The 21,717-nt window shown below is 27.5% G+C and overlaps 2 protein-coding genes across 3 annotated transcripts in view; one reads left to right on the forward strand and one right to left on the reverse strand.

Moving 5' to 3' along the window:
• Positions 1-21,717, forward strand: part of LOC118441096 (unconventional myosin-Ie) — a 61,930-nt gene that overhangs the window by 16,739 nt on the left and 23,474 nt on the right. For both annotated transcript variants that reach the window (XM_085657993.1, XM_035865078.2), the window contains 8 exons: positions 334-423; positions 805-899; positions 1,015-1,192; positions 1,363-1,525; positions 1,693-1,800; positions 1,942-2,070; positions 2,730-2,926; positions 3,133-3,300. In XM_085657993.1, coding sequence (XP_085514119.1) covers positions 334-423; positions 805-899; positions 1,015-1,192; positions 1,363-1,525; positions 1,693-1,800; positions 1,942-2,070; positions 2,730-2,926; positions 3,133-3,300 — 1,128 coding nt within the window. The remainder of the gene's footprint in view (positions 1-333; positions 424-804; positions 900-1,014; positions 1,193-1,362; positions 1,526-1,692; positions 1,801-1,941; positions 2,071-2,729; positions 2,927-3,132; positions 3,301-21,717) is intronic.
• Positions 3,591-21,708, reverse strand: LOC118441102 (uncharacterized). Its single transcript, XM_035865097.2, has 3 exons — positions 21,069-21,708; positions 5,465-5,680; positions 3,591-4,803 (listed from the first exon to the last, which is right to left on the reverse strand). The coding sequence occupies exons 2-3, from the start codon at positions 5,677-5,679 to the stop codon at positions 4,068-4,070; spliced, it is 951 nt and encodes a 316-aa protein (XP_035720990.1). The 5' UTR covers position 5,680; positions 21,069-21,708; the 3' UTR covers positions 3,591-4,067.

A 21,717-nucleotide genomic window follows, 5' to 3' on the forward strand; every position in this document is an offset into this window, starting at 1 on the left:
TCGTTTCTTTCGTTGATTAAATATACTCGATGTAACATTTAAAAAATTTCTCATTTATTGGCTTAATTTCAAAAATTCTAACAAGATTAATAATCCCAATTTAAAATGTTTTCTAATAGATAAACTGGAAAAAACTTTTCAATATTATATTGACAAAGAAAAGAAAAAATGTTAAAAAAAAAATGTTATTATTTTTATATAATCACATTTTCTTTCAACTTTTCAAACCATTTTTTGTACCTTCCATTTTATCCTTTCTCGATCAATTCGTTACAATCATTAACCCGATTAGAGTACAGCATGACTTTGAAAAATTTCCTTAATGCCTGTCAGACATGCATCGGTCCTGTCCTGGTATCGATCAACCCATTTAAACAAATGCCATATTTTGGTGAAAAAGAAGTGGAAATTTACCAAGGAGCAGTAAGTTTTTAAATGCTTTTTTATAATCCTTATATATTGTAAATAACTATTAAACAAATTTACACGTGTACATAGTCCTATCGATGGCCCCTGAAAGATGATAAGACTCCTTACATCGGTGATGCATATATATTTTGCATACTTACAGGAACTTTTACTATACCAAATTGTTTTATATTTCAATGTATATATCGATTTATTTACTTATTATTTAAATTATAAATATTCATTATTATAATAATAATTATTATCCATTTATTTATTTATTTAATGTATAATTATATTTAATATGTAATAAATGTATAATTTATTTATCTGTAAATATTATCGATATAAATTTATATATATATATATATATACATTCTGATTTTTTGTTTGTAGGCACCTTACGAAAATCCTCCACATATTTATGGATTGGCAGACGAAATGTATAGAAATATGTTGATTGATAATGAAAGCCAATGTGTTATTATAAGGTAAATGCACATATATGCATATACATAACTACATATGTACATGTACATCTTTATTTATTTAAGAATTTTCTCTTTAAATTTGTATTGTTTTTATGACGAATTTATATTGTTTTAGTGGCGAATCTGGAGCTGGTAAAACCGTAGCAGCTAAGTACATAATGTCATATATAGCCAGGGTCAGTGGAGGTGGTGAGAGGGTACAAAAAGTGAAGGATGTGATTTTGGAGTCGAATCCTCTTTTAGAAGCTTTTGGCAATGCCAAAACAATGCGAAATAATAATAGCAGTAGATTTGTACGTTTCAATCATATTTCTATATAATTATATAGAGAATATAGAATATATATATATATATATTTTTTTTTTTATTGGATATGTATATACCTATATCTACTTATCTCTTAAAATATAACAAAAATTTTGATTTATCTAATCGATTAATCTAATTGATTCTTTATTATCAGGGCAAATACGTGGAGATACAATTCGATGGAGGTGGACAACCTAATGGTGGAAAAATATCAAATTTTTTGTTAGAGAAATCGAGAGTTACTTGTCATAATCATGGAGAAAGAAACTTTCATATATTTTATCAGTTGGCAACCGGTGCCGACTCTGAAATGAAATGTAAGTAAACAGAAAAGATTTAACGTGCCAAGAAAATTCGTACAAAATTCGTACAGCACAGTACGTATTATGAATTGGATGTGATTTAAGAAACCTTCTCTTTTTTATTTTATTTAAATAACGTAAATCTGATAATTTATTAAATAACATTGCGTTCTGTTTCACAGCTGAATTGGGATTGACTGATCTTGATTATTATCAATATTTGAGTTATGGTGGTAATCATAAAGTAGAAGGTACCAACGATGCTCGTGATTTTCAAGAAACGTTAAAAGGTATTACTAATCTTTTTTTTTTTTCTTTTTGTTCCATCAACAATATCGTTCATGAATGTTAATAATTTCTCTTATCTTTTATATTATTTTTTTATTTCTTTCTTTTTTTACTTTTATTCTTCTTTCTTTTCTTTCTTTTAGCTTTGCGAGTTATGGGAATACAAGACAGTGAAGTATTTGATATCTTCAAACTGGTAGCAGGGATACTTCATGTTGGAAATATTCAATTCGTTGAGAAAGGAAATTATTCACAAGTCGCTGATAAGCAGTGTTAGTATTTTAATTAGATTTTTTATTATTTTATCGGAGGATAAAATAAGAGAGTCAATATTTAAATAATTTGACAATTTCTTACGTCGAAATTGGATTGTGCCATATTTAAAAAAATTTATTGCAATTTTTTGTTAAACGGTATTAATATATCAAATCACGTGTCTCATTTATTATCAAAATATAAAAGACAAAATATAAAATAATTTAATTTTTTTAAATAAATCAAATTACATACTCGAAAATTTTTTACATATTTAATTTCTTGCAAAAATTGATTACTATTTTTAAATAAATAGTGTTAATATTTCAATCGCGTTTCTAATTTTATATGAAAGATAACGTAAGCTGGTTAATTTTCTACATTTTTAATTGTTTGAAATAAATTGAAAATGTCATATTAGAAAATTATACAAATTGAATCGTGTAAGTCATAATTGAATCAATTCTTTGATATAAATTGAAAATGTCAAATTAAAAAGTTAAATATTGAAATAAGTTGAAGATGCCGAAAATTCAAAGATTCTTTGGAATAATATAAATCTATTAAAAACTTTTCCATTCCGTCGCATAAAAAAAAAAAAAAGAAAAAAAAGAAAAAATCAGAAAAAAAACATGACAAACATTGTATCGTCTCTGTCACATTTTATTGATTTTAGTTCTTGATTTTCCTGCTTACCTTTTCGGAGTTTCTGGGGAACAGCTGTCGCATAAGCTGACGTCGCGTGAATTCGAATCGAAATGGGGAAGTCAATCTGAAAGCGTTGACGTGACTTTGAACGTCGAACAAGCTCTTTATGCACGTGATGCATTGGCCAAGGACATTTATGCAAGACTTTTCGATCATTTGGTCAAGGTACGTAAATATTGATATATTTACTTAACTATCTTCTTTACTTTATATATATGTGTGTGTGTGTGTGTGTGTACGTATATATGCGCGTGTGTTTTTATTCATCTATATATTTATTTTTCTACTTTTTTGTTTTGTTCTTTCTTTTCTTTTTCTTTCGGAGAAGATAAAAAATTTATCATAAATCTTTTTATATTTTTCAATCGTAGAGAGTTAATTCAGCGATGGAAACCAATGCGGATAGCTATGAAATTGGGATATTGGATATTTATGGTTTCGAAATTTTCGAGAAAAATGGTTTTGAACAATTCTGCATCAACTTTGTGAACGAGAAATTGCAACAGATCTTCATAGAACTCACGTTAAAGGCTGAACAGGTAAGTATCATTTTGTCTAACATTATATCGGCATTTTTTTATTGCTCGATATTTATACGTTAATAATATATTATTATATATACGATTTTTATTTTATTCTCTCTCTCTCTCTCTCTCTCTCCCTTTCTCTCTTTCTATATATATATATATATAATATTGGTTAAATTATATATTATATATATATAATATAAGCCATATATTATCTATGATAAATAACGAATCTGTAAATTTGTTTTTAATGTTAATCAAATACCAAAAAGTTTTGATATTAGCTTGAATTCTTATTATATTTTTTTTTTTTTTTTTTTTTTTGTATTCGTTTTTTTCTTCCTCTTTACAAAATACCAAACAATTTATATTATTCTTTACTTTTTTTTTTTTTCTTTTTGTTTTCTACACGAAAATCACAGCTAGCTCCTCGTCGATACAATTTACAAATTTACAAATTGAATTTTCATAATTTAATTCGAATGAATAATTTATTCTAACGCATTGACTTATAAGATTCATTTAGAAATTTTCAATATAAGAATTTCTAATTCATCCTGATGTCACTCGTAATAAGAAGATATTGGAAGACAATATATATATATATATATATATATGTATGTATATATGACAAATTCATCGATCGTGATCATCATTTGGCTTTTCTGCTAATCCTTTAGACCTAACATGATCTATCCTCAACTTGGGAGGTCCACAACAACGATTTTCATTAACACTCCTGGACAACAACTTTTCATGGTCTTGACCCAGGTATCTCGTCAGTCCTCGTATACTTTATAACTTGGTAAAACATCGGTCCTTCTCAATGAATACCTTTGAACAGGTGTAGTTTGAGCCATAAGAAGTCTACTAGGTACTTTGCTAGGAGGTGCTGGAATTTGTTTGGGTAATTCGCTCGATGTAACCATAGAATTTTCTGTTGTAGATAAATGTTCAGAACCAAGAGCCCAGGCTCGTTCCTTGATCCCATTAACGTTCATGTTTTTCAATGAATTCTTCGAATCCTCTAAACTATCGGGATCGTGTACGAGTCGATCAAACTTTTTCGGTGGTCTTAGTTTCTTCTCATGTTTCGTTTTCCAATCTGTTTGTCTCTCGAACGGTCTGGTTACTCTTAAATAGTCCAATGGACCTTCGCTCAAGGTACTTCTAGGACCTGTCTCTATCTTCCTAAATGTACCACTATTACCTCTTACGTTGACATAGACCTTTGGCTTACCACTCTTCAAATAATATAATTTTTCATCGAGATTGTGTAACTTTGGCGGACTCAATAATACTCTTTTCTCTGTCTCGTCGTAACCATCCAAACGAAAGTTCGACGACATCCCAATATTTCTTACGCCTAATATTGAGTTTGGTACAACTTCGGGATTTGGATAACTCTCGTTAGAAGATTCTATGGTTTGTTGATTTTTCAATACGGCATGTACCAATCCTTGAAGATTTTCCGGATCTACGTCATCAGCACCCTGGACTTCGATTTCCACCAATCTGAAAAAAAGAAGACAAGAAGAAGAAGAAAAAAAAAAAAGAAAAAAGGGAAGAAAGAATAAAAGATAAAAAGTCATTATCTTAGAATTAGAATTGTAGCAAACAATGAGATTTCTTCCTTCTCGTGAAACCGTAATAACACGTTTGGACGACTTTTACCGTCTTTGTGAGCAGAGTAACGAGTTAGCCTCGTTTCTGGGACATCCATCATTTAGCAATGAGCTCTCCGAGCTACGAGCGAAAGTGATCTGGCTTGACTACGGTGTGTAATTTCAATACCGATTAAACGAAACGAAACGAAGGAAGAAAGAAAGAAAGAAAGAAAAAAAGAAAGAAAGAGAGAGAGAGAGAGAAAGAGATTAAGAGAGAAGAAATAAGAAGAGGAAGAAAAGAAAAAAAGAAAGAGTAAAGAAATGAGAGAAAACAAATCCGTGAAGGGATAATCTAGCCACTCTGTGATTAGGTAATAATCTCATATATGTATATAGGCAATGTATACTAATAATCTTTAGTAGTATACATCGTGTTGTAACAGATTTCACGAGTATGAAAAGAAAAGAATAAAAACAAGAACGAGAAATTTAAAAAAAAAAGAAAAAAAAGAAAAGAAAAGAAAAGAATAGAGAGAATTCGATAGTTTCACTCGATAGAATTGACTTACCTGTAATTATTGTCCGTGTCTGGCCTTTCGACGTTAGTGTTTTGAAAGAATCCATGAACGGATTTACCACTCTCGTAAATTTTTCGCTCATTGAAATCATGATCCTCGTGTATGTGATTGGGCGATGATGGTGGTCTTGGTAAAACCATGGCCGATGATGCCAAATCGAAAAGGACCAATAACAATAGAATTCCATAATTTTTCTCTGTCTTCATTCTAAAATTAGATAAAATATTATGAGGATTAATTTAAAATAGAAGATAAAACAAAATGGGGGGGGGGGGGAAACAAATCAAAATTAAAATAGAACAAGAAAGAAATTTTGTCTTTTTCTTTTCTCTTTTAATTTTTATTCTCTTCTCTTTTTTTTTTTATTACTTTTATTATTATTTATCTCTTTTTCTCTCCACGTCTTTTTTCTTCTTTTTTTTTTTTAATGTAAATTTTTATTTGAAAAAAAAAAACGATACCCTTTGCATTCTCCAAATCCATTTCGTTTCATTTTCTGAAATAATAATGAAGAGGTGGAAGGACGAAAGGAATCAGAACGACGATTTCTAAACGGTAAACAAAGATGAAACGAACGACGCGTAACGAGTGCGCGTTATAATAAAAACGGCAGTGAAAGTTCAAGCGGTCCGACCGAAACAACTGATATACCATAGCGATTGGCCTCAAGGGAAACGAAATAATCGTATTTCTTTTGTTTCCCTTACGTAAGTTACATGCTACTTTGGGGTACGTCATAAGAAAAGAAAATTATTTGATTTTAATCAAAGCTATTAAAATTATTCATTTGTGATTATAAACGAATGGAATGTTTAAATTGCATTCACTTATAGGTGATCAATTGATAAATCTCAATTGATCTTTCAGTCACACATTGATTTTTAAATATAGAAATGCACGTACAGGATGTCACATTTCAAACGATATGTTCAAATATGTCCGATCATATTTGAAATTGATATTATCAAATAATGCAATTAATTTTTCTATAAACATTCTGATAATCAATAAATTTATGGTTCAATTTTTGTTCTCGTTTGCTTTTTCTTTTTTTTTTCTTTTTTCTTTTTTTTTCTTTCTTCTTTTTTTTTTTTTTTTTTTTTTTTGATTTATTCTTTCCATTCGCGTTTTTTTTTCTCATACGCTCCTAAATCACGATATCATAAAAGAAACAGAAATAAAGAAGCATTCATAAAGAAGGTTATTGCGAGTGCATAGTTTGTTAAACTTCAATTCGTCATAACTCGATGAAATATTAATGAAAAGATACGCTGCAGGTGGTCTTTCGATTCGTATCGGTATTCTTGACAACTTTTGTCCGGATTAAAATATCGATTTCTATTTGAAAAAAAGAAAAAATTGTTATGACTTCCGTATCTTGACAACAGTATTGTACTTCGTGAAATATTTTCAATATATATTATATTTTCCTTTTGAAACATCTAACAATTTTTATTTCCAACATTTATTTAAAAAATCCCAATAGGATCGTAGATATTTTAATATATTGTTTAAAACGTGACACCCAGTATTTATGCATATATATATATATTATTATTATTATTATTATTATTATTATTATTATTATTAATAAGTGAAATGAGAATTAATCACAATTATATATATATATATATATATATATATATATATATATATATATTTTCTTGTTTTTTGTCCTGTATTTATTTTTCTAATCATTTGCCATATAACATACGTATATAATATTTTTTTTGTCTTTTATACATGTTTACAAAATTTGATATAGTTATATTATATGTATATATAATACAAAATGATAAAAATAGAAATAGAAATGGAAAAACACATTTGTCATAAAAATAATTTGCGCTTACGCAAGATTTCAACAGAGTATCAATAATAATGAATGTGGAAACGTGACATGACCACGCGAGAACGAAGAGTATCTCTAAACGATCTTAAAATAAGGAAATCAATCAAATTGATATGGTAAACAAATCTATTGTGACTGTGATCCATTTAAAAAAAAAAAAAAAAAAAAAAAAAAGAAAAAAAAAAAGAAAAAATATCTCGAGTTATAATCAAGAGTAATTCAATAATTCAGAGCAATTTTTGTTCTATAGTGGATTAAAATTGAAAACCTAATTACATTGCATATCCCATATGGAAATGTAATGCAACGAACGCGACATTAAATATTTAATAAATATACTTTATCCTTAGCACTGTTTCTCATTAATATCTTAAACATTTCAATAAATGATAGATACGATTGAAATTACTATCCTATGAAAAATGTTTTTTAATCGTTTCTCGAAGTCTATTTTCGTTGATTTAATTTTTCCTCTTTTCTTTTTTCTTTTTTCATTTATTCTTACTTTTTGATGAATGAAATGCACGACATTTTTGTTACGATACGCGAATAGTAGCCCATCACTGACGTTATCAAATAATTAACAAAATAAGTAACAAATCGAATCATATTTTTTACTTCGTAACTCTAAGTTTCATTCTATCGATCGATTCGATTTAATTAAAAAATGCATAGACATATAAACATGTAAGATATATGCCTATATCTACATCAATATATTATCACAAGAAGCATCATAGACATGTCCGTATACGTGATCGTGCAAGTAAATCACTCGGACGTCGTTAGAGAAGAAAGCTTTCGTTCGTTCGTTCTACATAACACAAAAGCCAAGTTAGACACATTATTTATCGACGTTAAGAAGAGTTGAAGGAGGAAACCAATAGAATCTTGGACCAACTATCGTTCAACATTGCGATGACTTTCTCACAGGTGTGCAAAGATGAAGGTGAAGTCTTCTTGCAAATCGTAACGACGAAACACCGTTCCATTATTTTCCCGCTGTTCCTTCGACAATATAACGGGAATTTCCTCCTTTCCCGGCTTTTAAAGTACGACAGAGAAGAACAACTTTATCTCTGTCTCTCTCTCTCTCTCTCTCTCTCTCTCTCTCTCTCTCTCTCCCTCTCTCTGTCTGTCTCTCTTTATCTCTCTATCTTTCTCTTCCTCTTTTTATTCCTCTTTGTTTCTCTCTCATCTCTGTCTATCTATCTTTCTTTCTTTCTCTCTTTACTACTACACTACTCTAGTTCTCTCTATCTTTTTCTATTACTCTGTTGTTCTGTCTTTCTCTCTCTTTTTCTATTACTCTGTTGTTCTGTCTTTCTCTCTCTTTTTCTATTACTCTTTCACTCTGTCTGTCTATCTCTTTCTCTCTCTCTCTCTCTCTCTCTCTCTCTCTCTTTCCATATTACTCTATCTTCTCTCGTTTTATTAATCTCTCTCTTTTGAAAGCATTCAATATTTCTTTTTTATATATATATATATATATATATATATATATATATATGTATATATATATATATATATGTAAAAGATATATCTATTTTTTTTCTCATGTATGTACCGGTTCTTTTTCTCCCTTTCTTTCTTTCTCTTTCGTGGGTGTGGTTTTCGCCAAACGACGATGGTTGTGTGTCGGCGTAGTTGCTGAGGAAACAGGTTCTCTTAAAAAGTGCAAGTGCATTCGTTGCCCTGGTGAACGTACTCAGCTCTCTACCGCGAACAACCACCGATATATCCACGTGCCCGACCTGTCAGACTGACCGACTCTACTCTACTCTAGTCTACTCTACTCTACTCGACTCCAACTTCATTCCACTTCCGTTCTCCATATATTTAAGAATTTCGTTGTTCTTATTATTATATCTATTTCTCGATTATATATATATATATTTATTTATTTATTTATTTATATAATATTTGATATTAGCATGTGTTTGTTGTAAGTTCTTTTTTATTCGTTTCGCTATCTAGTTATATGTAGGGTAATCTTGAGAAAGAGAGAGAAAGAAAGAGAGAGAGAGAAAGTTAATCCAATCGAAGATATTTGGAACACCCTATATGGTTTAATCCTTTGGTTTAGCGAGCAAATGCTTTTAGTACAAGTTTCATTTGAAGTATGGAGTACTTTACTTTTATGCAGTGTCTCTCAATCAATACTTACTTTTCATTGACAATTGTTGATTACTATTTCTTTTGTATGAATAAATAAGAAAAAATTTGGATTCATAAGTTTCATCAGAAATTCATTAAATATTATCGATTTGGGACAAGATCAAATGAAAAGGGGCCTTGATTCAGGATAGATTATTCCTCGTTGTATCATTTTCATAAATTATGATTCAGGTAAAAAATACATTACAATACATGATCCTCTTTTTTCTTTTTTCTTTCTTTTTTTTTTTGTTTCAATTCAACAATATTCACAGACATCATTATGTGGTAAAACGACAGATTTTTATTATTATTATTATTATTATTATTAATAGGAGGTTCGCTTGGAATCGACTCATAACGAGAGAACATGATAGATAATTAGATAAATACAATAGGAAAGTCATTTACCGTGAGATTTCTTTCCCATAGCTAGTACACTTTACAAATTTTTTTTACTCGTCACGTCTCACGATCAGATCCTCGTAAATATTCATTTATAATGCCAATTTCTCTCGAATCCGTCGTCTTCTTGAAATAAATAATGGAAAGAGAAAAAAGACGAAAGAAAATAGGAACAAAAATAAGAAGGAAATAAGAAAGAAAGAAAGAAAAAGAAAAAAGAAAAGAAAAGAAAAAAAAGAAGAAGGATAAGAAAAAGTAAACGATTATTCAGAAGATAGAAAATATTCCTCATTTATCTGTGTGAAAGTCGAATAATCATTGATGGAACACACCTTGCGGTCGAGTTGGCTAAATCGAAATCGTGCTTTTTAACGTCGATCAATTTTCTTTTTACAAATAAAATTAAACGAACGATCTCATACTTCCGTATTTTGTGTATTCTCTTCCTCCAATTCTTAAATCATACTTTTCCTTTTAAAAGAAGTCTCATAAGAAGATACAAACTATGATCAAGATCATTCGCAAAGTCCAATTAATTTCGCGAATATTATTATCAATTAATATGAAGTATTAATATGAAGCAAGAGTATTTTCATTCATTTCCTATGTTTCATAAAGTTATGAAAAACAAAAAGAGAAAAAAGTATAAATTTGAAGCAGGAACGAGTTCATTCATTTTCTTCGTTCCAGAAAAATTTTGAAAAAAAGAACGGAAAGAGAGAGTGAGAGAAGGAGAGAGAGAGAGAGAGAGAGGGAGAGGGAGAGGAAGTGAAAGAGAAAGAAACAAAAAAAAGAAGTATCAATTAAAATAGCAACGAGTTCATTCACACTTTCTTCCTTTCATAAGATTAAAGAAAAAGAAGAAGAAAAAAAAAGAAGAAGAAAAAAAGAAAAGGAAAAAAGAGAAAGAGAGAACGAAAAAAAGATAATAGAGGGGAGTGTTAAAAATTCATGTAGGAAGTAAATGATTCGATAAGAGATAATAATCGGAACGAGAGAATACTAATTTACTCGGTTAATTATTAGAACCTCCCTTGTATAAAAGATATCTAACTGGGTGATACGGAACCCGAGATGCGATTAAATTCACGCCTCGAGGAAAGTGAGAGTGGTCAAGGCCCGAAGGGGCCCCGTTTATATATCTACTCGTACGTCTCTCTTTCCCACTCTTCCTACCTCTCTCTCTCTCTCTCTCTCTCTGTCTCTTTTTCTCCTTCTCCCATACTGATCACTACATACTTGAACGTACCAGAAAGTAACTATAGAAAGAAGCTGATATAAATACTATTAACTAAAGAGTATACACCGGTGATCAGTATTTATTTCTTATTTCTTTTCATTCATATCTTTTATTTGTTTTAGTTGAAGTAATTTTGTAGGAGAAATTTATCTTATAATTGAACTTTTTTAATTTATATTTAAAAAGAAATATGAACATCTTTAAAGAGTGTAATATTATATGATATAAAAATGTAATAATAATAATAATAATAATAATAATAATAATAATAATAATAATAATAATAATAATAATAATAATAATAATAATAATAATAATAATAATAAATGAATATGAATTACAAATTTTTCAATAATATAATTATATAAGAAAGTATTATATTATATAATATAAATAATATAATATTATATACATATATATATATATATATATATATATATATATGTGTATATAATGTATAAGAATTGAAAATTTGTAAGTTATAAAAGTTTCAATTTTTTTTAATTGAAAAAAATATAAATAAAATATATTCGTGATATAGGTTTCAAATGACTCAACGTGTACAAAATATTAAACAAAATTCTTTTTATAAAAATAGTATTCACAGTGATATAAAAAAAAAAAAAAAACATTTAATGATGGACGAGATTAAAATCTTCGATAAAGTGAAAAGAAAATAAGATCTATTCGATTGACTTCGATTCGATATTATCGAATTGACCTCCTTTCGATTAACATCTCCTCATGAAACGTTTGGATTGATAAAAAAAAGTATGATTTCAATGACTCGACTAAGCTTTCGAAGTCATTAAACGATTCCATACAATTGCGTAGTGACTTGCTATGAATATTTCGAACGTAGAATCACTCGGGCTTGCACAAACAAGATCGTAGATCGTAAGATCTCGATATTTCCTTGACGGTACTTGTCTCGAGAAGTCAATTATCTAGGCGCCTCTCTATAAGTAGGATTATTTTCAAAGAAATTCATTCAATTCATTTATAAACAGTAATCATATTTATTTAAAATATTCTTAGTTACGTTTAATTCGTTTTCCATTAAAAAGATTATTTCATCTAATGGAAATAAATCAATATTTTCAATAATAAATTCCAAAGATCACTTATTATTATCTTTAAAATTAATCAAATTTTTTTATCTAGGATATTAAAAACAAAAAAAAGAAAATAAATAAATAAATAATAAAAAAAAAAATCATATAAAAAAAGAAATAAAGAAATAAAAAAAAAGAAAGAAATCATATTTTTTTATCTAGGATATTAAAAAAAAAAAAAAAAATGAGAGAAAAGAAATAAATTACATACGTACAATCTTCACGTACATAATTACATATGTATGCATGTAAGAAACATAATATATATCATACATATTATATTTATATCATTTATTCTCTCTCTTTCTCTCATATATATTATATATATGAGATCTCATCTTTATTCTCCATATAGAATAAGGATATATATCTTTATTCTTTTTAAACGTTATAATACGTTAACATATCATGTGTATAATTATGTACATATGTAACAAACATAATAAACACTATACAGACATACATACACACACAAACACACACACACACACACACACACACACACACACACATATATATATATATACACAGAAAAAATGATACTCTTTTTAGACGTTATCATACGATTACGTAATTTTTCGATCATCATCCAAGTCAGTCATCGGAACGTGACGTTATAGTCGTATTGTTTCCCCATTCGATATTCTCAGCAAATTTATTACAAACTATTATTACATACCCCTTATCATTGTCTCACCCCTTACATCATGGTTTCACCGATTTTCTTCCTTATCGTGTCTATTTTATAGATAATGATACTTTCACGAGAACGTTAAGGCGCGGTCGGTTACGTGTGCTCGCACACGTTTCGCTTCGCCTTCTCTCGCCAAGGAAAGTACACATGTATATGTGTATATATATATATATATATATATATATATATATACACACATATGTGTTTATCCTTAAAGAACGGAATTTTCAATGAAACTATCGCAAGACATACTATGATTTCATTTCCCCGAGCATGATCGTAAGTCAACCTATCGCAATTAAATCTTGATCCATTTTGTCTTCCGACGTCTTATGCGTTCACGATTATGAAATCATAACGTTTGATCAAGATTTTATTATTATTATTATAATTATAATTATAATTATTATTATTCAATTTATTGGTTGTTTTCTTTTTTTATTCTTTTTCTTTTTTTTTTTTTTATATATATCAGTATCTACTCGTAAAAAATTATTCGGTTTTTCTTTCGCGAAATCAATATTAATTGGTTATTGAGAACAAAAAAAAAGGACTTAATAATGCAATTATTATCTTTATGTATTTCATTTCTTTTTTTTTTCTTTTTTGCTTTTCGTACTTACTTACTTTTCTCAGATAACATTAGAGATTAATTGAATAGAGAATAAAAAGAAATTAATCATTTTGTCCTTAATTTTCTCTTTTTTTTTTCGGTCGCTAATTTTTCTTTCTCTAATTAAAAACCAATTAGATAGAGCAACGGTGTAATAATAATTTCGTCGCTATATCCTTAAATGTCTTGTTTTCTTTTTCGCTTATCTCTATCTTTTTTTTCCTCAAATTAAAAAATAATTATGAAAGAATAAAAAAATAATAATCTTACCTTCATTCTCATGTATTTTTTTGTATATTATATGTTTTTCCTCTTATCCATTTTTCTTTCTCAAATTAAAAATGACATAAATGGAGAGAACCAAAACAAAAAAAAAAGGAATAAAAAATTCCATCATCGTTCTAACGTATTTTATCCTTCTTTTTTCTCGCTTCTAAATATAAATTAAATATTAATTGGACAAAACATAACAACATAAAAATGATGAAATACTAATCACTTTAAGCAAGGAATGAGTCAAACATTTTTTCAGATAATTATAAAAATCAATTACACTTTTTCGAGATTTTTTAAATTGATTTTATTTTTCAAATTATAAAACTACAAGTCTAACCACAAGCCTAAAATGGATTCGAACAGAAGTATAATTGATTCTCAAAATCATCTGAAAACTTTTGGCCTATTCTATACTTCCTATTATATTATTATTATTATTATATCATTTATTTTCGTTCTTTTATCGATTCTTCCTTTTATCAATTAAAAATTAATTAGATAAAAAAAGAAAAAAAGAAAAATAAACAGATAAAAGCAAAAAAACCAAAAAAAAAGAAAGAAAAAAGAAAAGAACTATAGGAAAGTGTTAGACAGGTGCGTGATGTTATAAAAAAGATGGAAAGGAAAACATCGTATTTTTATAAGCAACGATGCGTCCGACAGTTGCACGCTTCTGCTTTCTATCTATCACGAGAAAATCAAATGCTTTCGATCTTTGAATAAAAGGCATGTGTAGTATATCACGAGGTTATTTAGTTAAAAGATACCTCTCCCAATTCCATTTATCGTTTCGTATAGTTTCGCACGGTTCCACGTTCTATTCATTGCGAAATACGTAAGGAAACCACAACCAGTTTTCGCATACCGTACCTTTTCGTATCTTTAAACAACTAAAAAAAAAAAGAAGGAGAAATAGAAATGAAAAAAAAGATAAAAAAGAAAGAAATAAACCTGATCTTTCACAACTGCTTTAAATAGATACTGTTAAGCACTATATTATAATATATATTTCAAACGTATATATTATTATTATTTTTATATTAAAGAGAAAAGTAATATGTCATATTTAATAATGCATTTATAACTTATATATTTATATCTTATACCCGTATATATTTATATATGTTTCAAGAATTTATAAATTAATTTATAAATTTTCTTAAAAAATAATACATATATAAGTATACATATTTAATTCTCTCTTTCTTTATCTAAACCAGCTATTAACGAACTATATAATAATAATAATAATAATAATAATAATAATATTAATAATAATAAAAATAATAATAATAATAATAATAATAATAATAATAATAATAATAATAATAATAATAATAATAATAATAATAATAATAATAATAATAATAGTAATAATAGACAGATTAACTTTGAAGGGGTGATCAAATATTTTCATTATAAATTCTAATGTGAAAATGATTGATTAACAAAATTACCAAAAAGAAATAAAATAAAAAAGAAACAGGAATTATTTTTGTTTTTTTTTTTATTACTGTTCTTATCACTAATAAAGATAACAATCGCAAAAAATAATAAAATATCTAAATGTGCACGTTAATGAGATAATATCTACAAAACATTTCAACTTTCCCTTCTCGCGTTCTTCTATGTATACGTCGAATAGTTCGAACGAATGTAAGTTAACTTAGCTTTACATGATTCGCTCTACGAGATCACGATTATGCACATTGCATATATATATATATATATATATATATATATATATATGTCTGTGCATATCATAAATAGTAGGCAGTGTTCTTATTTCTGTGGAAATTAGCGAGTCCAATCGAGCGGAATCAAGAAACTGATTGTAATCATTTAAGCTACGATATATTAAAGAACCTTGAGCCTATTTTATGTGTCAATGTATATAAGCAAATCAATTTAAATCTCATTAATGTTCCACTTCGTGTTTATACGACGGACGGATTTTTTCTAATCGTTTTTCTTAAATATAAAAAAAGAAAAAAGAAAGAAAAGGAAAAAAGAAGTAAAAAGAGAAAAGAGATTTTACATTATATTTTTTACATTTCGATTATGCATCTTTAAAATTAGTCCAACGTAAGAGCACACGAATGTATATATATATATATATATATATATATATATATATATATATATATATATAAATACATTACGCGTGTACATACATAAATATATGAAATATGTTTTTATAATGTTAACTTTGGTGCAATGCGTTAAATAAAAATTCTATTTCTCATTACTTTTATGAGTCCATTATGCATTCTCAAAATTAGTTAAAAAAATTATATCTACATAAATATATATATATATATATATATATATATATATATATATATATATACATACGTACGTTATCAAATTTACATATATTACATATTATAATAAATGTAAAATATCGTTCTTTTTTTCTCTCTTCCTCTCTCTCTCTTTCTCTCTATCGAATGTCAAAATATTACATAAAATATCATGACTGATTATATATTTAATGTTCAGGTTTATGAGCGATTAGATAATCTAATTTCTCGATCTCGAATAAAAGAGAGTTTCTTAGCTTCAGGAAGCATGATCTTCTTAAGAAGAGAACGATTACAATTCAAGTGACAGTTTATGATTATGAAAGAGTTGATTCACGGACACATATATAGCTCCAAACACATACTTATGTATATATATATATATATATATATATATATATATATATATACACATATATGTGCAACGTACTGAACGAATAACTTTCAAATCTGATATACTTTCTAGATTAACAGACGTGACTTTACCTTTCTCCGTAGTCACGTAAACTTGTATTAAATGAAGATAAGAATAGAAATAAATAACAACAATAAAGTGTTAATAAATAAATGATAATAATAATATAATAAAAAGAAGCGATACGATGCTTTATGAAAAAGAGAATGCAAGGTAATCATGCGAAAGTGTTTTACAGAGCAAGGATTATTAAATAGAGTACTAATAGACAACGTTATGCTAACATTCCAATGTATACTTTAGATAATAAAGTATCTCTTAGAAATACATCGAAATATGGCATAACGATTTCATAACACCATATTATTTTCTTCTTCATCTAACGAATCGTTCTTTGTCATGTGTATATATACATATGAATATATATATATATATATATATATATATATATTCTTACGTAAAACATGTTTATTACGAAAATTGGAGAAAATCTTTCGATTTTATCGATACGAACTTTCAACTTATGAACGAAGGCAAATAGAAATTATATTATGTGTACGATCAAGCGTTTCGTTCTATCAGTAAATCAGTTCATATATTTACATGTTTATCTATAATGAAAAATATAATTTTTAAATTAATTAAAAAAAATTATCTGATTATATAGAAAACAGTTGTGCATGCTTGTGACCATATTAAAAAATATTAATATCAATTAAATTAATTATATTAAACGTTCTATTTTTCTTTCCTTTGTCAAATGGAATTACAAATATGAATATGACAAGTATTAATTAGATCAAAATTAAAAAGTTAATAATTAAGTAAAGAAAAAAGGAAACAATTAAAGAATATTAAAATTTTTGAAAATATTAAAAGCAAAAAAAAGAAAAATCATGTCATAATTATCGTTTGGATTACGATTAATAAAAAATTAATCGATATAAATAACAAAACATATTATACAAATGATTTGATGGATGAAGCCGATGTTCGAGTTTTCTATCGAACGTAAATGGAGTATAAAATTGCGAAGACCCACTTTCGATGGCCCGTCACGTTATAGCGCAAGAAAATTCACGGTTCCAATGAGGATGAAGAATTCTCTCACGGTCGTTTTATCTTTTCGAACGTTATTCGTCTTTCGAATGATCCTAAGCGTACACGACGTTCTAAGTTGATCCTTAGAACATCGTAAAAACTTGTGTTTTATATTCCTCTCTTCCTGTCTCTCTTCCTGTCTCTCTCTCTCTCTCTCTCTCTCTCTCTCTCTCTCTTTCTCTTTCTTTCTCTCCCTCTGTCTCTTTCTTCTTTCTTGTCTTTCTCTCTTTCTCTCTCTTTAGGATTCTTTCTATTTCATTTCTTCACGAACTATGCTCATTATATTATCATTTCGATGATAACAGAGTTTAAAGTCGAATGTGTCAGATGTACGAAAATTATCATAAAAACTTTCGAAGTTCATTTTTTCTTTAAATTCTACGACGTATAAATATTGAAAAACTCTTCGTGTAAATATTATTCGATAATATGTTATCGATTATAATAATTATAGTATATTCTATAAAAAAGATATATATATATATATATATATATTTAAGATATATTTAAGATATATTTCAGATGGATAAGCTATGTCTTAATCATTATCAAATTAGTCTTTTATTCGCGTATTGATACTATGAGAAGTCATAAAAAAAAAAAAGAAGAAAAGAAGAAAACCGATAAGATAAAAAAATGTTCGGATCCGATGAAAAGTTTAATTATATTTAAATAAAACATATTCATTTATGAAAATATTCTCGCCATATCAACGCATTTCATTAAATGAATGATTTAATTTAGTAAAAATAAAAAAAAAAAAAAAAAAAAATAAGAAAAAAAGTTAGAAAGAAAAGAAAAAGAAAAACGAAAAGAAATAAAACGAATTCAAAATTAATAATATTGATCGCAGGAAAAAAAAAAGAGAAACTAAATAGATACATTCAAGTGAAATAAATTTTATTTATGAAAAACTTTGCAAGGTCGACGAGTTAATATTTATTGGATATATAAATAAATAAATAAATAAATAAATAAATAAATAAATAAATAAATAAATAAATAAAATAATAATAAAAGAAGTATAATTATTACTAATAATAATTATTATTACAATTAATGAGGTTAATTAAATTACAAAAAAAAAAAAGATTGATCAGGAATGAGCGCGCACGCCCGGCGGATTTTTATTGAAATCCGTGCGATCGAGTGTAGAAAACAGAAGAACAATACTATTTCCATTGAATTAATCATTTTAAGTGGCAACTCAAGACTTCGAGTTTTCGGTCTTAGAGCGAAGAATTTTCTCGTCCTCGTTTTTCCACGAAGTAGCGCGTAATTTCACGTTCTCTCTCGCACGAACGAAACCAGAACGATCGTATAAACAGGCGAAATCTCGAGCTAACGAGTATGATTGCATATAAGTATGTGTCTGTGTGTATATACACGCACGCAAACATATATATATATATGGTATATATTCGCTTGTTGAACTTATGTCATCTCTTGGAAAAGTCAAACAAGCGAATTCGATGTTCGGAACGTTTTTTAAATTTCACAAGTATGTGTGCGTCTATGTGTGCTATGTGAGCACTGCACCACGCGTGTACTTTTATACATGTGAGTGTAAACATGTTCGACGAGTCTAAGGACTAATTTTGTACCGAATTATACACCACGTATATATTACACGGCATGACGTAATCACAGCAAATTTACATGAGCATGATGATGTGTGTATGAGTTTATGTGTGTGTTTATGTATGCATATATGCATGTATGTATGTATATGTGTGTGTGTGTGTGTGTGTGTGTATGTTATAAAAGTAACATAATTTTGTATATACATGATATGTAGTATAACTTTATACATGTAGTATAACTTATGCATCGAGTGAATTGTTCGAAGAAAAATTATATGTTCACTTCCTTCTCTCTCTCTCTTTCTCTCTCTCTTTCTCTCTTTGTCTCTGTCTCTGTCTCTCTCTTCTTTTTTCTTGTTATATATGTCCATATTATACTATATTACTTTGTCTTGGTAATAGCCATCCGTGAAAATTAATAGCGCGTTACGGAGACTAGCGTTAATTAAAAAAAAAAAAAAAAATAAAAAAAAAAAAAAAAAGAAGAAAAAAAGAAAAATATAAAAAAGAAAAACGTAAAAAAGAAAAAGATATACTCGTTCGCGAATCGACGAGATCTAACGACAATTATTAAAGACACGATTTGAAAATAATAGAACTGATGCATCATCTCGATTATTATGACAAGATATATTTGTTTGTACGTTACAATTGATATTGAACAGATTTCGGATTAATTAATTAGGTTTTTTGTTCTCATGAAATAATGTCGAAATTTAAACCCATTGATATATTGTGTTATAAAGATTAATAATAATGTTTAAATTAATATTATTGTTTAATTTTATTAATATGCCGTGCAATTAATTAATTTAAATACGTGTAAGTTGTCTTGTAAAAATTATTATTAATAATAATAATAATAATAATAATAATAATAATAATAATAATAATAATAATAATAATAATAATAATAATAATAATAATAATAATAATGATGATGATAATAATAATATGTAAAAAAGAAATAGCTCACATCGTCAAGTTTATGAACGCGTGCACATATTCGCCTAACGACTTCCTATGTCTCGGCGCGAAATTCGCTTTGTCTTCGTAATAAAAAAGCGTGAATACTTAATATCTGGGCTAATGATTATTACTTATGTGTGTGTGTGTGTGTGTGTGTCTGTGTAAGCATCAAAATGATTGTACACCTTGTGTGTTAACTATTTATCTATTCTTTTTTTATATTTCTTTCTTTCTAATCGAGCTATTGCTTAATTATAGATCAATGATCGATACTCAAAACAATGATCTCGAACGAAAATTAAGAAACATTTTTATTCTTTAAATCGTTCTATATTTCATATGGTGTTTCTCTTGGGTATGCAATTGAAATCAAATAGAATTAAAATTGTTATGTACTCTATAAAAAATTCTATAAAAAAAAAATGAACGTAGATAATTTTTGAATATATCTCCTTTTTTTCGAAAGTAAAGTTATTATAATCGATTTCAAAAAAAAAAAAGAAAAAAAAAAGAAAAGAAAATGAAAGAAAATTGAAATTGTTATTTAGAACTTTACCAAAAAAGAAAATGAGTATAATTTTTTGATATTTTTTTCTAAACGATAATAATAAACAATTAAAAAAGAAAATAAAAGGAAATAATTTTGCAATCGTTATATATAGATAAAATCATAAAAAAGTGAGTATATGTAATTACTGAGAACATATTTTATTTTTTTCAAATCATATTGTTCTCAAATATTCGTCCTTGAAATACAGACTTTAACGTTTAAAAAAAAAGAAAGAAAAAGAAAAAATTAATAATAATAAAATAAATAAATAAAATAAAATAAAAAAATAAAAGAAGAAAAGAAAAAATTTCGATAAACTTACCTGACGAGTAGGAAGACGGAAAGGAAGGAAAGAAATCGTCGATGTCAACGAGGTCTTCGTAGATCATAGATCGAGATGCAAACACGATCCAGGCGGATCGATCTCGCGGACTCGAAGCTTGCGGTTGTCTGCGGTCGATCGTGAAAACTGGTTCACTCGTTCGCTTCTATCTTCCTAACTCTTACAAGACCTTAGAATTTAAACGATACGTTCGATATATCGATAAATACACATATATATAGACATATATATCGATCGATCGATCGATCGATACAAACGGAATTCAAACTCATTCGATCCTTCTCTCGATTAGTTTCTCGGTTTCTTTTTTTAATATCCTTTTCCTTTTTTCCTTTTTTTTTCTTTTTGTTTTTTTTTTTTTTATTGAGAAAAGAAAAACAAAAAGGAGAACAAAGAAGCGAACGAAAAATGGCGAATAAAAAATAATATAAGTAATGAAAGACGAGGCTTTTCTTTTTTCCTAAAGGATAAAAGATCCTTTTGAAAAATATGACGCACGCGTTCTAGGATAAAAGATTTCCCGCCTCCGCTTTTCGAGATCCTTACGATGGTCACGAGCGAGATAGGAACACGCGCGTCGAACGCGCCGGTTCTCTTTGCACTGCGGCCAAGGATCGAGGCGAAGGTA

This window comes from Vespa mandarinia, chromosome 6 (assembly GCF_050613455.1).
Source record: "Vespa mandarinia isolate Hongniang chromosome 6, ASM5061345v1, whole genome shotgun sequence".
NCBI lineage: Eukaryota > Metazoa > Arthropoda > Insecta > Hymenoptera > Vespidae > Vespa > Vespa mandarinia.